Genomic DNA, 20,100 nt, shown 5'->3' on the forward strand with positions numbered 1-20,100 from the left:
CACTGACCAACATTAAACTAGTTCCTCGTGCTAAATGTTTGTTCAGTGTGATTCAATTTCAGTTGAATGGCTGCGGATAAACGGGATCCTTAGAAAAGTGTCTACATAAAACATTTAAATATTTACTTACCTCCTCAGATGTCCTCCTCCTGTCAGGGAGCACTAGAGTGTTAGCTTGGCTGCCTGGGACTATAGTAGATCCTATACTCATCCTGGGTCCAACTAACATGTAGCGTTTGTCTCCAGATCTGTACTGGATGCTGTGACACAGTGTCCCATCATAGTTAGTCTCTTGTAGATATTTAGAAGTGTAGTCTGTGGATTTGGAGCACTGCATTGCAATCAGCACAATGATACTGATGAGAAAAAGTGCTGAAACTGAGGCCAAAGTTATCATCAGGTAAAAAGTGACATCATTATCCTCATCTGCTCTGGATGAACTTTTCACATCAGAAGCTGCAAAAGCCTCTTTGGGCTCCACAAGTCTGACAAGGACAGTAGCTGTTGCTGAGAGTGACACGTTCCCATTGTCTTTGACCAGTATGAGCAGTTTGTGCTCAGCCTCGTCTGTCTCTGTGAATGAGCGAAGTGTCCTGATCTGTCCTGTATATCGGTCCAAAGTAAAGAGACTGTGGGCAGTAACTTCCTGCAGTGAAAAGAGTAACCAGCCGTTATATCCTATATCAGCATCATAGGCTCTGACTTTAGTCACCAAGTGTCCTGCGTTGACATTGCGGGGAATCTCCTCCACACCTTCAGCAGAACCGTTGGAGCTGAGTGGATACAGGATGACTGGAGCGTTGTCGTTCTGATCCAGAATGAACACGTTCACTGTGACGTTGCTGCTCAGAGACGGACTTCCTGAATCTGACGCAACAACGTGGAACTGGAAAGTTTTCACTGTTTCAAAGTCAAAACTCTTCAGTGCCATAATATCTCCATTTTCAGGGTTGATGTTTAGATTCAATGAATGGAGTTTAGGGTTCTCTTTCACCTCTTCTCTTGAAATGTGATATAAGATGTGAGCATTATCGCCGTAATCACGGTCTGATGCCGTCACAGAAAATAATAAATCTCCTGGTGAATTGTTCTCAGAAACATAGTATGTGTATGGGCTGACTGAAAACTGTGGGCTGTTATCATTCACATCTGAAATGATAATTGTCACTGTTTTTTCAGAGGACAAAGATGGTGAGCCAGAATCTCTTGCAATAACTATGACTTCATATTTGTCTTGTTTCTCTCTATCCAGAGGCCATTTTGTTACGATAGAATACATGTGGTCCTGTGTTGTTGGAGATAATTTAAAAGGGACATCTTCATTCAGTGAGCAGATAACTTTGCCATTAAGACCAGAGTCTTTATCGAGAACACTGATTAATGCCACAGTTGTTCCCAGTCTTGCATCCTCTGTTATTGTTTTTGAAAATGACGTCACCTCTATCTGTGGGGTGTTGTCATTTAAATCAACTATCTTCACCAAAACACTTTTGTCTGTCCTGAACGGAGCTGATCCTTTATCAGACGCCTGTATATCAACTTCGTAACTTTCTTCTACTTCAAAGTCTATAAGATCTTGCACAATAATGTCACCTGTGTCTGGGTCCACACGAAAAAGCTCTTGGATTCTGTAATCGACGTTATTGCCTAATGAATAGCTAATTTCACCATTTGATCCTTCATCTAAATCTGTAGCATTTACTCTAATAACTGTTGTACCAATTGGAGAGTTTTCATCCAGAAGTACCGAGTAACGGCCTTCAGGGAAAACGGGCATGTTATCATTTACGTCTAAGACGTCAACAAAAAGTTCGACTGTACCAGATTTTTTTGGTTTGCCTCCATCAAGAGCCGTGAGCAGCAATTTGTGAGTTTTCTTTGTTTCCCTGTCCAGCGTCTTGAGTAAAACCAATATGGGTATTTTTCCATCTTTTCCGCGATCTTTGACTTCCAAACGGAAATGATCATTGGGGCTGAGTTTATACTCCTGTACGGACAGCTGACCAACGTCGGCGTCGTGCGCCGCTTGCAGCTGAAGGCGCAAACCCGGTAAAGCCGACTCTGAAATTTCGAGATGTGACTGTTTGCCCGCAAAACTGGGAGAATGGTCGTTCACATCCAGTACCTCGACTGTCACATAATGAATTTCAAGCGGGTTTTCCAGAACAGCCTTCAAGTTGATCAAGCACACACTGCTCCGTTCACAGATCTTCTCTCTATCAATTATTCTGTCCGCATACAATATTCCGTCATCCTGGTTAACGTGAAAAAATGACTCGGTTGAACCGTCAACAATACGGCACCCTCTATCTTTCAGTGCTTTCATCTCTAATCCCAGATCCTTCGCTAAATTCCCAACAACAGTTCCGTCTTTAACTTCCTCGGCGATAGAATATCTGATCTGCGCCGAAGCTCTGCTCCACAGCAAAATGAACGAAACAATGAAGGCAATCCAGCGCCATTGCTCTTTCGGTGCTCCTTGTTCCCTTTGCTCCATAATTACGAGGAACAAATCGCCAATGGTTCAGAATAACAGCTCGTTTGTCGCATGAAAAATTGACCCGCATTAAATCATGAGTGGTGTTAGAGGTGTATTAACCAAATCTTTCATGGAGCGAATATTCGCTGAATATCAAGGGTGCACCCAATTCCAAAAGGAAAAAAGCCATCCCACAAAGGGGAGGGCCTTATCCCTGACAAAAGGCTTCTCTTTAAACACTTTAATGCTCACATACTGACACCAAGTGATCACCTCCCAGGTCGTCTCTTCGTTTCAACATGTGGAAATTGGATATTATCTCATTCAAAATAACTAAAGTTGTTTTAATCTATACAGTGTATTCATACTGCAGTGGCTTTAAAAAAATAATAATAATGTGAATGCTGTTTCAGGACAACAAGAGCGACAGTGTGTCACTATTTAACATCTCTTCGGGTTAATTAGTGCTGAATTGGTTTAAGAAGGACTGTTTACACAAAAATACGACAGTTTCCTTTCGACAGAATATCACAGCTTTCCTTATAGTCATTGTTGGTTGCAAATAAGTTCACAAGTTCCAAACTGAAACATATGTTTTAATTCGCTCTTACTTAAATTTCAATGACTGACCAAATGCAAAAGCACAAATAATAGCAGCACAAAGAAAATGTCCGCCCTGCCATTAACTCAGAGATATTATGGAAGAGTTGGTAGAGATTGTTGCAAAGTAACAGACTACAAGAACAATGAATGCTGCCCACCTAAATTACGAAGTCATACTCAAGCCACAAATTAATGATACAAATTCCTAATGATCAGGCACACCCAAGGAAACTTACAATGTCACCTGTTAAGTAATGAAAAATGTTTCCTGGGAAGGTATAGTTGCTGTTTAGCCCTCAATCAATACAGTTTAAACAGTCTCACCTGCAGTGTATTAATACTGCAGCTGGTGGCTTTACAAACAGTCAAGAGGTGAATTATGTTTCAGCACAACGGACAGCGAAATTGTGACTCAGCCTTCCCCGAGAGCCAAAATGTACATCATAAAAACAGGAAACAGGTGGTTACTATGACTACCCCAAAAAGACAATTCACTTTTTGAATGAAACCACCTTACCTCCTCAGATGTTCTTCTCCTGTCAGGGAGCACTAGAGTGTTAGCTTGGCTGCCTGGGACTATAGTAGATCCTATACTCATCCTGGGTCCAACTAACATGTAGCGTTTGTCTCCGGATCTGTACTGGATGCTGTGACACAGTGTTCCATCATAGTTAGTCTCTTGTAGATATTTAGAAGTGTAGTCTGTGGATTTGGAGCACTGCATTGCAATCAGCACAATGATACTGATGAGAAAAAGTGCTGAAACTGAGGCCAAAGTTATCATCAGGTAAAAAGTGACATTATTATCCTCATCTGCTCTGGATGAACTTTTCACATCAGAAGCTGCAAAAGCCTCTTTGGGCTCCACAAGTCTGACAAGGACAGTAGCTGTTGCTGAGAGTGACACGTTCCCATTGTCTTTGACCAGTATGAGCAGTTTGTGCTCAGCCTCGTCTGTCTCTGTGAATGAGCGAAGTGTCCTGATCTGTCCTGTATATCGGTCCAAAGTAAAGAGACTGTGGGCAGTAACTTCCTGCAGTGAAAAGAGTAACCAGCCGTTATATCCTATATCAGCATCATAGGCTCTGACTTTAGTCACCAAGTGTCCTGCGTTGACATTGCGGGGAATCTCCTCCACACCTTCAGCAGAACCGTTGGAGCTGAGTGGATACAGGATGACTGGAGCGTTGTCGTTCTGATCCAGAATGAACACGTTCACTGTGACGTTGCTGCTCAGAGACGGACTTCCTGAATCTGACGCAACAACGTGGAACTGGAAAGTTTTCACTGTTTCAAAGTCAAAACTCTTCAGAGCAGAAATGTCTCCAGTTTCAGAGTTTACGCTGAGAAATGAAGTCACTTTATTATCGTCATGTCCGTTTCTGAGAATATGGTAGGAAATGTGTGCATTCTCATTCTCATCCCGATCAAAAGCTTGAACTGAAAACACAGAGGCTCCAGGCTCATTAGCTTCAGTGACATAGAAAGTGTAGGGACTGAGTGAAAACTCTGGACTGTTGTCATTCACATCTGACACCACCACACTGACTGTCTTTTCTGAGGACAATGGAGGCTGACCAGCGTCTTTTGCAGTTATTGTTATGTCATAATGTGACTGTTTCTCTCTGTCCAGGGCAGATTTGGTCACTAATGAATACATTCTTTCTTTTAAGGATGGTGATAAAGCAAAAGGAACATCCTCACCTACGGAGCAAATAACTTTCCCGTTAAGACCAGAGTCCAAGTCATTGACACTGATAAGGGCAACTGTAGTTCCAGGTCTGGAGTCCTCAGGGATGGAGCTGGAAAATGAGGTGACTTCAATCTCAGGTGCATTGTCATTCATGTCAGCTATTTTGATAATTACACTTTTTTCTGTCGTTAGAGGAGCTAAACCTTTATCAGATGCTTCAACTTCAATTTCATATTTGTCTTCCTCCTCATAGTCTATTAAACCTGTAACGGTTATCTCACCTGTTGATGGATTGATATCAAATAGATTTAAAATATTCTGACTCATACTGCTGCTGAAAGAGTAAACAACATCTCCATTTGGTCCTTCATCTAAATCTGTTGCATTCACTTGAATGACTGTTGTTCCTACTGGTGCGTTTTCATCGAGCATCGCAGAATAATCTCTAGTGAAGACAGGAACGTTATCATTAATGTCCAAAACATTTATTAGAATATTCATGTTGCCGAATTTTGGAGGTTTCCCACCATCCACTGCGGTTAGTACTAAAGAATGGCTCGCTGCAGATTCTCGGTCTAAAGCTTTTTTAATGACTAATATCGGTATTTTAACATCCTTCCCTTTATCCTTAACTTCCAATCTGAAGTGATCATTTTGGCTGATTTTATATTGTTGGACAGAAAAATGACCACTGTCTGGATCACTTGCTGGTTTTAGCTGAAATCGAGCTCCCGGAAAAACGTTTTCAGAAATCTCTAACCTCTTTGTTTTCTCTGGGAAACTGGGAGAATGATCGTTTATGTCCAGCACCTCCACTTCAACATAATGAACCTCCAGCGGATTTTCCAGAACCGTTTTTACATTCATTAAACACGTACTGCTCTGCGGACAAACCTCTTCTCTGTCAATCTTCCGGCTCACATAGAGGATGCCATCGTTCTGGTCTACACGGAAAAGGGGATCAGTGCCGCTGGAAACAATCCGATACTTCCTGTCTTTCAGCGTGCTTTTATCTAAGCCCAGATCCTTAGCGATGTGTCCAACCACGGTTCCTTCAGTAACCTCCTCAGGAACTGAATATCTTAACTGCGCCGAGGCCAGACTCCACAAAAGCACAGCAACCACGGATCCAGCCAAATATCCGCGCGACCGTCCTCGCTCGCGTCTTCTTTGTTCCATCGTGAAAACCGAACGCTTCAGTCATCCACCAGAAAGATCGTGACTACCTTATAAACACGGAACCTGACAGTTTCCTAAATAAACTCATTCATTCTCCATCTATAACGGGAATAAGAGAATAAGCACAGTCACCAGCGGTCTCAGTGCCGAAGTGAGAATGTTTTTTAAGAGGTGGAACCAAACAGCAATGAAGACAAGCGCTGACACCGCCGACACTTTACATTACACTGACACCACGCGTTATTATTTCAAACTACACATTTTTGTAAGATGTTCTACACATCAGGTGTGTGGTAGATTATCTTTAACCATTGCTAACCAACGAGCAAAGCTTGTGGAGGAAATTATACAGGCCTCCTTTAAAACACGTTGCGGTGATTGTGTGGATATTACAACATTCGTTGGTGATGATTGATTTGCGAATTTACTTATTTTTTCAAAACATGAATGTTTTTCAGAAACCAAAAACAAACCCTGTAAGTACCAATGACAGCAAGTGCTACATGTTGCAGTTTATGTACCATTTCAATTATTGCATTTTTATATCTCTTCAGGTTAAATAGTGCTGAACTGGTTTAAGAAGCATTTTCACTCCATCATTCAGTAGTTTTAATTCTACAGATTATCACAGCTTTCCTTTTCATCATATAAAGATCTGTAACTTATTTTGTTATCCACCAGGCACAAGCATCAAACTGAAATAAATGTTTTAATTCACTCTTACTCAAATTTCAATGATTGACCGAATGCAAAAGTACAAATCGTAGTAGCTCAAAGAAAATGTCAGACCCTTCCGTAAAGTCAGAGATATTATGGAGGAGTTGAAGATATTTGTAAAGTAACAGACTACAAGAACAATGAATGCTGCCCACCTAAATTACGAAGTCATACTCAAGCCACAATTTCATACAAATTTGTAATTACCAGGCACACCCAAGGAGACTTACAATGTCACCTGCCAAGTAATGAAAAATGTTACCTGCGAAGGTATAGTTGCTGTTTAGCCCTCAATCAATACAGTTTAAACAGTCTCACCTGCAGTGTATTAATACTGCAGCTGGTGGCTTTATTAACAGTCAAGAGGTGATTTATGTTTCAGCACAACGGACAGCGACATTGTGACTCAGCCTGCCCCCAGAGCCAAAATGTACATCATAAAAACAGGAAACAGGTGGTTACTATGACTACCCCAAAAAGACAATTCACTTTTTGAATGAAACCACCTTACCTCCTCAGATGTTCTCCTCCTGTCAGGGAGCACTAGAGTGTTAGCTTGGCTGCCTGGGACTATAGTAGATCCTATACTCATCCTGGGTCCAACTAACATGTAGCGTTTGTCTCCAGATCTGTACTGGATGCTGTGACACAGTGTCCCATCATAGTTAGTCTCTTGTAGATATTTAGAAGTGTAGTCTGTGGATTTGGAGCACTGCATTGCAATCAGCACAATGATACTGATGAGAAAAAGTGCTGAAACTGAGGCCAAAGTTATCATCAGGTAAAAAGTGACATTATTATCCTCATCTGCTCTGGATGAACTTTTCACATCAGAAGCTGCAAAAGCCTCTTTGGGCTCCACAAGTCTGACAAGGACAGTAGCTGTTGCTGAGAGTGACACGTTCCCATTGTCTTTGACCAGTATGAGCAGTTTGTGCTCAGCCTCGTCTGTCTCTGTGAATGAGCGAAGTGTCCTGATCTGTCCTGTATATCGGTCCAAAGTAAAGAGACTGTGGGCAGTAACTTCCTGCAGTGAAAAGAGTAACCAGCCGTTATATCCTATATCAGCATCATAGGCTCTGACTTTAGTCACCAAGTGTCCTGCGTTGACATTGCGGGGAATCTCCTCCACACCTTCAGCAGAACCGTTGGAGCTGAGTGGATACAGGATGACTGGAGCGTTGTCGTTCTGATCCAGAATGAACACGTTCACTGTGACGTTGCTGCTCAGAGACGGACTTCCTGAATCTGACGCAACAACGTGGAACTGGAAGGTTTTCACTCTTTCAAAGTCAAAACTCTTCAGAGCGGATATTTGTCCATTATCAGGATTTATATTCAGAAAAGACTTCATGTCATTTACTTTCTCGTCTCTCATGATGTGATATGAAATAGCCGCGTTTTCGTTCAGATCATTGTCCGTAGCGCTCACAGAGAAAATTGACTTTCCCGCAGCGTTATTTTCCTCCAGATAAAACTGTAATGGATTTTGGGAGAACTGTGGACTGTTATCATTGACATCTGAAATCTGAATACTGAGAGTTTTGATGGTCGACAAAGGAGGTTCACCACCATCAGTGGCTTTTACTGTTATTTGGTAATTAGACACTTTCTCACGATCAAGGAAGTCCTTTATAATAACCGAGTATATGTTCTCTTTATATGATGGCTGTAATTGAAAAGGCACGTTCGAAGTTATACTTGCAATGATTTTTCCATTAACTCCGGAGTCTTTATCACGCACACTCAGAAGTGAAATAACAGTTCCGGGTTTTGAGTCCTCGGTTACCGTATTCGACAGAGATGTTACTTCTATTTCTGGTGAATTATCATTAACGTCTTTTATTTTTATCATGACTCTACATCCACCCTTCAAAGGAGGCGTTCCTTTATCTGACGCCTCAATGTCCAGTTTATAAATATTGTTTTCTTCGTAGTCCACTAAACCTTTTACTCGAATCTCTCCAGTTAATTTGTCCAGTTCAAAAATGTCATAGACTTTCTTCTTCAGGGTTTTTCCGAAGTTGTATTCAATTTCTCCATTAGTTCCTTCATCTGGATCGGTCGCATTCACTCTAAATACCGAAGTGCCAACCGGAACGTTTTCTCTGATTTCAGTTTCATAAACCTCCTGACTGAATGTCGGACGGTTGTCATTAATATCAAGAACAACAATAGAAACGTTCAGTGTCCCCGATCTTGGAGGTTTTCCTCCATCAACTGCTGTGACAAATAAGACGTGTTTACTTTTTTTTTCTCTGTCTAAAGACGTTTTCAGCACTAAGAATGGTATTTTGTCATCATCGCTTTGACGGATATCTATTTCAAAGTGATCATTTGATGATAAAGTATATGTCCGAATAGAGTTAGTTCCAGCATCAGGATCGCGAGCTGTGTGCAGCTGAAACCGCCCTCCTGGCAACGTATGTTCTGCTATTTCAAATGTCTGTTCCTTTTCAGGAAAAGCAGGAGAGTGATCGTTAATATCTGTGATTTCTACGACCACATAATGTATTTCCAAAGGGTTTTGGACGATGACTTTTAGCTCCATCAAACAGGCACCGCTGCCGTCACAGAGCTGCTCTCTGTCGATTTTCTCAAGAACGTACAGCGCTCCATTGTTCTCGTTTACCTCAAAAAATGTCTCATCAGTTTCAGAAACGACGCGGAACCGTCGGTCAGATAAAGAGGTGATGTCCAGGCCAAGATCCTTCGCGGCATTTCCGACGACAGTTCCCTTTTTCGCCTCCTCCGGAATAGAATACCTGATTTCTGCCGAAGCGCGTTCCCCGAAAAACAACAGTATGGCCAAGCACAAAGAGATGGACGAGGATTTTTTTGTCCTGGTTATTCTTCTAGTCTCCATCGTTATTTGGCACAATAGACATACCAAGGAAACGTTCATACAAGCTATTATGTAGCGTATTTTTGCAAATGACACATCACGATTCTATCTATGAATCAACTGCCCTCCCTCTGATATGAAACACACCAAAGCTTTGTGAAGGGAGGGATCAAGTGTTCCATGGTTTACCAATACGATACTGACACCAAGAGGTCACTGGATGAGTTCTAAGAAGACCCAGTTAAGAAGAAACTAAACAAACAAACAAACAAAAACAGAAACGTCGCTAAGCTTTAAGTGCCGCGACCGATTTTAAAATTTACATCTTGGTACAAATATTGAAAATGTAATTGAATGAAAACACGAGTAACATATATGGAACAGGAAACGAAAATGTCTTTATAGCACCATAGAAATTAAAATGATGAACTTGACCCAAATATATCCTCATGCCCTTGACACACACTAAACAACTTCTTTGTAATTGTAGGTGATGTTTTTGAGAATATCACAGAACAGTGACAAAATATTTTTTTTATTCCCACGTTCTGATTTCTTTGTCTAGAGTTAAAAAAAATATTATCTGACGTCGACTGTCATCGGGCTTTGACGATGATTGTCATACGGTTATACATTGTTTTGTGTAAAATAATTTTAAAACGACGTGAAAATGACAAACAAGCACGAAATGAAAAATGTGTAAAGCGACAAGGGTTCATGAATTCTCTCGACACAGCAAAGTGTCTTTGTACACAGACTACCACGAATATTGATAAATAAATTCAGAATAACACGCAGTGTTCCAATTAATATACATTAAACTTGCAAGAAGACTTGTAACGTGGTTAACATTATTTTGAACAGTTTTGTTTGTGCCGTGCAGTGAGGACTGATAAAGAGAAGGAAATGAGGCACGAAGAGGAATGCAATGACCATACTTTTAACACGCTGTTTTTAAGTTCTTACCTCCTCAGATGTCCTCCTCCTGTCAGGGAGCACTAGTGTGTTAGCTTGGCTGCCTGGGACTATAGTAGATCCTATACTCATCCTGGGTCCAACTAACATGTAGCGTTTGTCTCCAGATCTGTACTGGATGCTGTGACACAGTGTCCCATCATAGTTAGTCTCTTGTAGATATTTAGAAGTGTAGTCTGTGGATTTGGAGCACTGCATTGCAATCAGCACAATGATACTGATGAGAAAAAGTGCTGAAACTGAGGCCAAAGTTATCATCAGGTAAAAAGTGACATTATTATCCTCATCTGCTCTGGATGAACTTTTCACATCAGAAGCTGCAAAAGCCTCTTTGGGCGCCACAAGTCTGACAAGGACAGTAGCTGTTGCTGAGAGTGACACGTTCCCATTGTCTTTGACCAGTATGAGCAGTTTGTGCTCAGCCTCGTCTGTCTCTGTGAATGAGCGAAGTGTCCTGATCTGTCCTGTATATCGGTCCAAAGTAAAGAGACTGTGGGCAGTAACTTCCTGCAGTGAAAAGAGTAACCAGCCGTTATATCCTATATCAGCATCATAGGCTCTGACTTTAGTCACCAAGTGTCCTGCGTTGACATTGCGGGGAATCTCCTCCACACCTTCAGCAGAACCGTTGGAGCTGAGTGGATACAGGATGACTGGAGCGTTGTCGTTCTGATCCAGAATGAACACGTTCACTGTGACGTTGCTGCTCAGAGACGGACTTCCTGAATCTGACGCAACAACGTGGAACTGGAAAGTTTTCACTCTTTCAAAGTCAAAACTCTTCAGAGCGGATATTTGTCCATTATCAGGATTTATATTCAGAAAAGATGAAGGTGAATCATTTCCACTCATGGCTCTCATAATGTGATATGTAATAGCTGCGTTTTCGTTCAGATCATTGTCCGTAGCCCTCACAGAGAAAATTGTTGATCCAGCGACATTATTTTCTACCAGATAAAACTGTAACGGATTCTGGCTGAAATGTGGACTGTTGTCATTTACATCTGATATCTGAATGTTCAGACTTTTATATGTCGATAAGGGAGGTTTTCCACAGTCGGTGGCCTTTATTGTGATTTCATACTGCGGCACCTGTTCTCGATCCAAAAATCCTTTCGTGACAACTGAATAGATGTTTTCTTTATATGAAGGTTTTAACTCAAAAGGGACATCGCCAATTACGTGTAAAATAACCTTTGCATTAATACCAGAGTCTTTATCCGTCACACTCAGAAGTGAAATCACAGTGCCAGGCTTTGACTCTTCAGACACTTTACTCGAGAGGGATGTTACTTCTATTTCAGGCGGGTTATCATTTACGTCTTTAATCTTTATAATCACTCGACACCTTCCTGTTAATGGAGGTTGCCCCTTATCGGATGCCTGGACTTCCAGTTTATAAATCTCCGATTCCTCAAAATCCAAAGTCCCTTTCAATTTAATTTGTCCGCTTAAACTGTCTAATTCAAATACCTCATAGACCTTTCGTGCTAATGTTTTGCTGAGGCTGTATTCTATTTCCCCATTACTACCTTCGTCTGGATCTGTTGCATTTACTTTTAAAACAGTGGTGCCAACTGGGATGTTTTCTTCAATGTCAATTTGGTATGTATCCTGATTGAACATGGGGCGATTGTCATTACTATCGAGAACGATAATAGAAACATTAAGCGTGCCTGATCTCTGCGGCTTGCCTCCATCGACTGCTGTGACAAATAATACGTGTTTATCTTTTTGTTCTCTGTCCAACGACTTCTTGAGAACTAAAAAGGGTATTTTATCTTCATCACTTTGACTAATTTCTATGTCAAAGTTATCGTTGGGTGTCAATGTGTATGTGCGGATTGAATTTATTCCAGAATCCGGATCACGGGCCGCATGTAGTTCGAATCGTGTTCCTGGAGACGACTGCTCTGCTATTTCAAATATCTGTATCTTTTCGGAAAAATGTGGTGAGTGGTCATTTACATCAGTAATTTCTATAACGACGTGATGCATTTCCAAAGGGTTTTCAACGAGGATTTTCAGTTCCGTTAAACATGCTCCAGTACCGTGACAGAGATCCTCCCTGTCGATTTTCTTACTGACCTGTAAAGCGCCACTGTCTGGGTTTACCTCAAAAAATGACTCCTTGGATCCAGAAACAACACGAAAATGTCGATCGGCTAAAGTCGTCTTATCCAAACCGAGATCCCTGGCAACATTTCCAACAACAGTTCCTTCTTTCACCTCCTCTGGAATAGAGTATCTCAATTCAGCCAAAACCCACTTTCCGAAAAACAGGAACAGATACAAATGAACAGCAAACCAACGATTGTCACTCGATTGCCTTTTGCTTCCCATCGTTATCCAACACGAACGCCCATGAGCGATTGCCTTGTAACGATCAGTTCCTGATATCCGACAACCGCAAGGTCTGAGCTGAATTCCGTTTTTACATCCAATATGTTATCCGCTGCTCGGTACGAAACAAAAGCTTTGTCAGAGGAGGGACAAACTCTTTTACGGCTTCGTTGATGTTACAGTGACACCAAGAGGATAGTAATTGATATCACTTTTCTATGTATTAACGCAACGCCTTTTACATAAAAACATAGTTTGTCACCGAACTCAATTGGCACGATGAGCTCAAAAGAGGTGAAAAACCACTGCAAGACGTTTCAAGTAGAAGTTGTTCCCTTTACCTCGATGACAAAAAGAATGAAATGATCATATTTTAATGCAAATTAAGTGCTTTAGAAAAAGTATTAATATCATCGGTGCATGTCAGTTCCTTTGATAGCGGCCACTTCTCCGAGCATAACTGATCTCATAGACAAATAGAAATTCTGCTTCAAGAAACTCCAGCAGCAAGCACAGGTAGAAATTGCCTTTAGGTTGATAAGTGATGGACCTCACATAACCATGGCATAACCCACATTTTCTATAGTTTCATGCTCTTTTTAATGGGAGAGAATTGTTTATTGCATGGATATTAAATATTTCATGTTATATTAAGTAACGTTATTGAGAGTATATGAAACCTGCAGCGTACGGCAAACACGATTTATATCAGCGAAAAAAATGAATCACAAATCTGAAAGGCGACATGTGATTGGCGGAATAATAACTGTTCTCATACCAGAAACAGTCAGCAACATGCATAGCTGACATAAGATGACACAGATCCGGGAAAAGTTACACACTCAATTCAAATGTTGCGATTTTGGTGTGCATGTTGTTTTTACTTATTCTTTTATGATCACTTTTAAAAAGGTTTCGACAATTTTTCAGTCCTACTTCCTACACCATTACAGAAAAACAGGAGATGTTTGCTCGTTCACAAAGCAAAGCATTTTAAGTTCTTACCTCCTCAGATGTCATCTTTAGTCGTGGCTAAGTTAAGTGTTGAGCAGGCCCAAGTACCAAACTGAAATAAATGTTTTAATTCACGCTTACTCAAATTTCAATGATTGACCGAATGTAAAAGTACAAATCGTAGTAGCTCAAAGAAAATGTCAGACCCTTCCGTGAAGTCAGAGATATTATGGAGGAGTTGAAGATATTTGTAAAGTAACAGACTACAAGAACAATGAATGCTGCCCACCTAAATTACGAAGTCATACTCAAGCCACAATTTCATACAAATTAATAATTACCAGGCACACCCAAGGAAACTTACAATGTCACCTACCAAGTACTGAAAAATGTTACCTGCGAAGGTATAGTTGCTGTTTAGCCCTCAATCAATACAGTTTAAACAGTCTCACCTGCAGTGTATTAATACTGCAGCTGGTGGCTTTACAAACAGTCAAGAGGTGATTTATGTTTCAGCACAACGGACAGCGACATTGTGACTCAGCCTGCCCCCTGAGGCAAAAATGTACATCATAAAAACAGGAAACAGGTGGTTACTATGACTACCCCAAAAAGACAATTCACTTTTTGAATGAAACCACCTTACCTCCTCAGATGCCTTCCTCCTGTCAGGGAGCACTAGAGTGTTAGCTTGGCTGCCTGGGACTATAGTAGATCCTATACTCATCCTGGGTCCAACTAACATGTAGCGTTTGTCTCCAGATCTGTACTGGATGCTGTGACACAGTGTCCCATCATAGTTGGTCTCTTGTAGATATTTAGAAGTGTAGTCTGTGGATTTGGAGCACTGCATTGCAATCAGCACAATGATACTGATGAGAAAAAGTGCTGAAACTGAGGCCAAAGTTATCATCAGGTAAAAAGTCACATTATTATCCTCATCTGCTCTGGATGAACTTTTCACATCAGAAGCTGCAAAAGCCTCTTTGGGCTCCACAAGTCTGACAAGGACAGTAGCTGTTGCTGAGAGTGACACGTTCCCATTGTCTTTGACCAGTATGAGCAGTTTGTGCTCAGCCTCGTCTGTCTCTGTGAATGAGCGAAGTGTCCTGATCTGTCCTGTATATCGGTCCAAAGTAAAGAGACTGTGGGCAGTAACTTCCTGCAGTGAAAAGAGTAACCAGCCGTTATATCCTATATCAGCATCATAGGCTCTGACTTTAGTCACCAAGTGTCCTGCGTTGACATTGCGGGGAATCTCCTCCACACCTTCAGCAGAACCGTTGGAGCTGAGTGGATACAGGATGACTGGAGCGTTGTCGTTCTGATCCAGAATGAACACGTTCACTGTGACGTTGCTGCTCAGAGACGGACTTCCTGAATCTGACGCAACAACGTGGAACTGGAAAGTTTTCACTCTTTCAAAGTCAAAACTCTTCAGAGCAGAAATGTCCCCTGTTTCAGAGTTGATGCTGAGAAAAGAAGTCACTTTATTGTCTTCGCCTCCATCTCGGAGAATATTATATGATATACGAGCATTATCTCCCTCATCACGATCAAATGCTCTGACAGAAAACACCGATCCTCCAGCTGGGTTATTCTCAGTTACATAAAAATGATATAGTCTCCTGGAAAACTCCGGACTGTTGTCGTTCACGTCGGATAAAACAACTCTGAATGTCTTCTCAGAGGTTAAGACCGGCTCTCCTGCGTCTTTCGCTATTACTGTTAGATCGTAAATCGAACTACTTTCTCTGTCAAGCTGTGACTTGGTAACGACAGCGTACATGTTGTCCTGTATTGAAGGTGTTAGTGTGAAAGGCACAGCCCCTTTCACAAAGCTGATCACTTTTCCGTTCACTCCAGAATCCAGATCGGTGATACTCAGAAGAGCCACCGTAGTTCCTGGTCTGGAATCCTCTGATATCTTGTTGGACAGTGACGTTATGTCAATTACAGGCGCATTGTCATTCATGTCTTTAATGATTACAGTAACGCTTTTATCGGTTCTAAGTGGATATGCACCGCTGTCAGATGCTTGAATATCTATCTCATAACTGTCATCCAGTTCGTAGTCTAGTTGTCCTCTCACAGTTATTTCGCCTGTGGTCGGGTCGACATCAAACAGTTCCCGCACCTTGCTGTTTACATTTCCAAAGGAATAACTAACATCTCCGTTTGAACCCTCGTCCAGATCTGTGGCGTTTACTTGGATCACTGATGAACCTTTGGGGGAATTCTCAGCTATGATCGCAGAGTAAACATCTTTTGTAAAAACCGGAGCGTTGTCGTTGACATCTAGAACATCTATTAATATCTCCATGGCGCCTGATTTCGGGGGTTTGCCTCCATCCTGCGCTGTCAGCAGGAGTGTGTGACTGCTACATGCTTCCCTGTCTAATGGGTTCTGTAACTGCAGAATAGGAACTTTGCCGTCTTTCCCGCGATCTTTTACTTCTAAACGAAAATGATTATTCGGACTGAGTTTGTACACTTGAATGGAATTCGCACCGCCGTCGGGATCGACAGCGGCATGCAGCTGAAATTTTGTTCCGGGCAAAGTGGACTCTGAAATCTCCAGCTTTTTGGTGCTCTCTGGGAAAGAGGGCGAATGGTCATTTATATCTGAGACCTCCACTGTCACGTAGTGGATTTCCAGGGGGTTCTCTAACACGCTTTTAAGGTTTATCAAACATATATTGCTGCGTTGGCATATTTCCTCTCGGTCGATGTTATGATTTACGTATAAAATCCCGTCATTTTGGTTTACCTGGAAAAGGGCTTCGCTTGAGCCAGAAACGATGCGAAAGCCCCTTTCTTTTAATACACTCGGCTCAATTCCCAGGTCTTTTGCGATATTCCCAACGGCGGTTCCTGTTTTGATCTCCTCCGATATCGAATATCTTATTTGTCCCAAAGCCTTGTCTAAAACCAGAGTAAAAGCTAACAAGAAAGTAGCCATTTTCCTGCTTTGTCGCCATGAGCCCCGTCTTCTTTGTTCCATTGTCTAATCAGGGAAAAATCGTGAAACGAACACACACGGAGGATAATGCTGCTGCTCTCTGCAACGCCTCAGAGGATGTGGCAGACCTGGACAGTGGGCTGCGTGATGCCCATTTCTTGTTGTTTAGTGCCACCCTACGATTCTATTGCAAAATTCAGCTTCATCTTAATTTATGCTAAAAAATAATAATAAAAAAAACCCTTTACATTATCATTATCATCATTTAGATTCACACATTCTTCAACGCATACTTAACGACAATACCATGTTTATTTATTTCGTTAACCTACAGTAAATAAGTATTAATGCTTAAATGTGACAAAGAAGTTGTAGAGAATCATTAAACGAAACTCTAGCAAACGGAAACAGTATTTACATGAACAAAACCAAGACTACAAAAAACCAAAGTTAACACTTATTTAAAACTGCATTCAAATTGTTGAGCTTGGTTATTATTAAAATATGACCAGAATTGGACGAATGTGGACTACAGTAGATTTTAAACCTTAAAATCTTTCAGTTTGTGGTGGTGGTATGGTGGTATGTGGTGGTATCTGCATTTAAGTTCTTACCTCCTCAGATGTTCTCCTCCTGTCAGGGAGCACTAGTGTGTTAGCTTGGCTGCCTGGGACTATAGTAGATCCTATACTCATCCTGGGTCCAACTAACATGTAGCGTTTGTCTCCAGATCTGTACTGGATGCTGTGACACAGTGTCCCATCATAGTTGGTCTCTTGTAGATATTTAGAAGTGTAGTCTGTGGATTTGGAGCACTGCATTGCAATCAGCACAATGATACTGATGAGAAAAAGTGCTGAAACTGAGGCCAAAGTTATCATCAGGTAAAAAGTGACATTATTATCCTCATCAGCTCTGGATGAACTTTTCACATCAGAAGCTGCAAAAGCCTCTTTGGGCTCCACAAGTCTGACAAGGACAGTAGCTGTTGCTGAGAGTGACACGTTCCCATTGTCTTTGACCAGTACGAGCAGTTTGTGCTCAGCCTCGTCTGTCTCTGTGAATGAGCGAAGTGTCCTGATCTGTCCTGTATATCGGTCCAAAGTAAAGAGACTGTGGGCAGTAACTTCCTGCAGTGAAAAGAGTAACCAGCCGTTATATCCTATATCAGCATCATAGGCTCTGACTTTAGTCACCAAGTGTCCTGCGTTGACATTGCGGGGAATCTCCTCCACACCTTCAGCAGAACCGTTGGAGCTGAGTGGATACAGGATGACTGGAGCGTTGTCGTTCTGATCCAGAATGAACACGTTCACTGTGACGTTGCTGCTCAGAGACGGACTTCCTGAATCTGACGCAACAACGTGGAACTGGAAAGTTTTCACTGTTTCAAAGTCAAAACTCTTCAGTGCGGATATTTTGTCCATTATCAGGATTTATATTCAGAAAAGATGAAGGTGAATCATTTCCACTCATGGCTCTCATAATGTGATATGTAATAGCCGCGTTTTCGTTCAGATCATTGTCCGTTGCCCTCACAGAGAAAATTGTTGATCCAGCGACATTATTTTCTTCCAGATAAAACTGTAACGGATTCTGGCTGAAATGTGGACTGTTGTCATTTACATCTGATATCTGAATGTTCAGACTTTTATATGTCGATAAGGGAGGTTCTCCACAGTCGGTGGCTTTTATAATGATTTCATAATGCGGCACCTGCTCTCGATCCAAAAATCCTTTCGTGACAACTGAATAGATGTTTTCTTTATATGAAGGTTTTAACTCAAAAGGGACATCATTGGTTATTTGCGATATCATTTTTCCATTAACTCCGGAGTCTTTATCACGCACACTCAGAAGTGAAATAACAGTTCCTGGTTTTGAGTCCTCGGTCACCGTATTCGACAGAGATGTTACTTCTATTTCTGGTGAATTATCGTTGACATCTTTTATTTTTATAATGAGCCTACACTCACCTGTTAGAGGAGGCGTTCCTTTATCTGACGCCTCAATGTCCAGTTCATAAATATTGTTTTCTTCGTAGTCCACTAAACCTTTTACTCGAATCTCTCCAGTTAATTTGTCCAGTTCAAAAATGTCATAGACTTTCTTCTTCAGGGTTTTTCCGAAGTTGTATTCAATTTCTCCATTAGTTCCTTCATCTGGATCGGTCGCATTCACTCTAAATACCGAAGTGCCAACCGGAACGTTTTCTCTGATTTCACTTTCATAAATCTCCTGACTGAATGTCGGACGGTTGTCATTACTATCAAGAACAACAATAGAAACGTTCAGTGTCCCCGATCTTGGAGGTTTTCCTCCATCAACTGCTGTTATAAGTAGAGTGTGTTTGTTTTTTTGTTCTCTGTCTAACGGCCTCTTCAGCACCAAGAAGGGCATTTTTCCGGCGTCACTTTGACGGATGTGTACTTCAAAATCTTCATTTGATGTTAAAGTATATGTACGAATAGAGTTAGTTCCAGCATCAGGATCGCGAGCTGTGTGCAGCTGAAATCGTTTACCTGGCAACGTATGTTCTGCTATTTCAAATCGCTGCTGTTTCTCAGGAAAAGCAGGAGAATGATCGTTAACATCGGTGATTTCTACGACTACGTAGTGTATTTCCAAAGGCTTTTCAACAAGGATTTTGAGCTCCATTAGGCAGGTACCGCTGCCCTGACAGAGCTCCTCTCTGTCAATGTGGTCGTGAACATACAGAGCCCCATCGTGCTGGTTGACTTCAAAAATAACGTTCTTACTTTCAGACACAACACGGAACCGTCGATCAATCAAAGAAGCGACGTCAAGCCCAAGATCCTTCGCAATATTTCCGACAACAGTTCCTTCTTTCACCTCCTCTGGAACAGAGTACCTGATCTGAGCCAAAGCCTGATTTCCAAAAAGCAGCATTAGAGCGGCACAAATAGCAGAGCAACGGGAGACCCTAGTTGTTTTTGTATCCGCTCCCATCGTAATAAATGAAGACATTAATTCCAAATGGTCCTTTGATGAGATGTTTTTTATGTCAGCCAGCCCGCTACGAATCACATATTCCAAGAACCTAGACGTGATTTCATCAGCTGGTGATCTTAGCTCAACTGCTTTCTTTGCTCGACTGAGATGGCAAACAAAAGGTTCGTGAGGGGATGGATGCAAACATATATGCTATCCCCATTCAATAGTGACACCTAGAGGTTAGAAGTTCAAACTATTTTTGCCATTAAAAAAAAAAAAAAAACCCTCATCAGTCACGAGAACAGAAACTGAGCTGAGAAGGGCTTGACAAACCGACAGAAGTTATTCATTTATGAAGCTTATCTCCCTTTCTCTCTGTAAATTCTATAGGGCTT

At 41.5% G+C, this 20,100-nt stretch overlaps 4 protein-coding genes and 1 pseudogene across 4 annotated transcripts; all 5 read right to left on the bottom strand.

Moving 5' to 3' along the window:
* Window positions 1–58: 58 nt before the first annotated feature.
* LOC115050445 (protocadherin alpha-8-like) lies at window positions 59–2,500 on the bottom strand. The gene is made up of 2 exons (XM_029513285.1): window positions 131–2,500; window positions 59–70 (listed from the first exon to the last, which is right to left on the bottom strand). The coding sequence occupies exons 1-2, from the start codon at window positions 2,495–2,497 to the stop codon at window positions 59–61; spliced, it is 2,379 nt and encodes a 792-aa protein (XP_029369145.1). The 5' UTR covers window positions 2,498–2,500.
* Window positions 2,501–3,494: 994 nt separating this feature from the next.
* LOC115050446 (protocadherin alpha-3-like) lies at window positions 3,495–5,954 on the bottom strand. The gene has a single exon (XM_029513286.1). It carries the CDS (start codon window positions 5,952–5,954, stop codon window positions 3,495–3,497), a length of 2,460 nt encoding a protein of 819 aa, XP_029369146.1.
* Window positions 5,955–6,042: 88 nt separating this feature from the next.
* Window positions 6,043–9,537, bottom strand: LOC115050447 (protocadherin alpha-8-like). The gene is made up of 2 exons (XM_029513287.1): window positions 7,161–9,537; window positions 6,043–6,053 (listed from the first exon to the last, which is right to left on the bottom strand). The coding sequence occupies exons 1-2, from the start codon at window positions 9,535–9,537 to the stop codon at window positions 6,043–6,045; spliced, it is 2,388 nt and encodes a 795-aa protein (XP_029369147.1).
* Window positions 9,538–10,470: 933 nt separating this feature from the next.
* On the bottom strand, window positions 10,471–16,792 carry LOC115050449 (cadherin-23-like). Its single transcript, XM_029513288.1, has 2 exons — window positions 14,413–16,792; window positions 10,471–12,884 (listed from the first exon to the last, which is right to left on the bottom strand). The coding sequence occupies exons 1-2, from the start codon at window positions 16,790–16,792 to the stop codon at window positions 10,471–10,473; spliced, it is 4,794 nt and encodes a 1,597-aa protein (XP_029369148.1).
* A 560-nt stretch (window positions 16,793–17,352) lies between these two features.
* LOC115050450 (protocadherin alpha-3-like) lies at window positions 17,353–19,660 on the bottom strand (annotated as a pseudogene).
* Window positions 19,661–20,100: the final 440 nt, after the last annotated feature.

This window comes from Echeneis naucrates, chromosome 10 (genome assembly GCF_900963305.1).
Source record: "Echeneis naucrates chromosome 10, fEcheNa1.1, whole genome shotgun sequence".
Classification (NCBI taxonomy): domain Eukaryota; kingdom Metazoa; phylum Chordata; class Actinopteri; order Carangiformes; family Echeneidae; genus Echeneis; species Echeneis naucrates.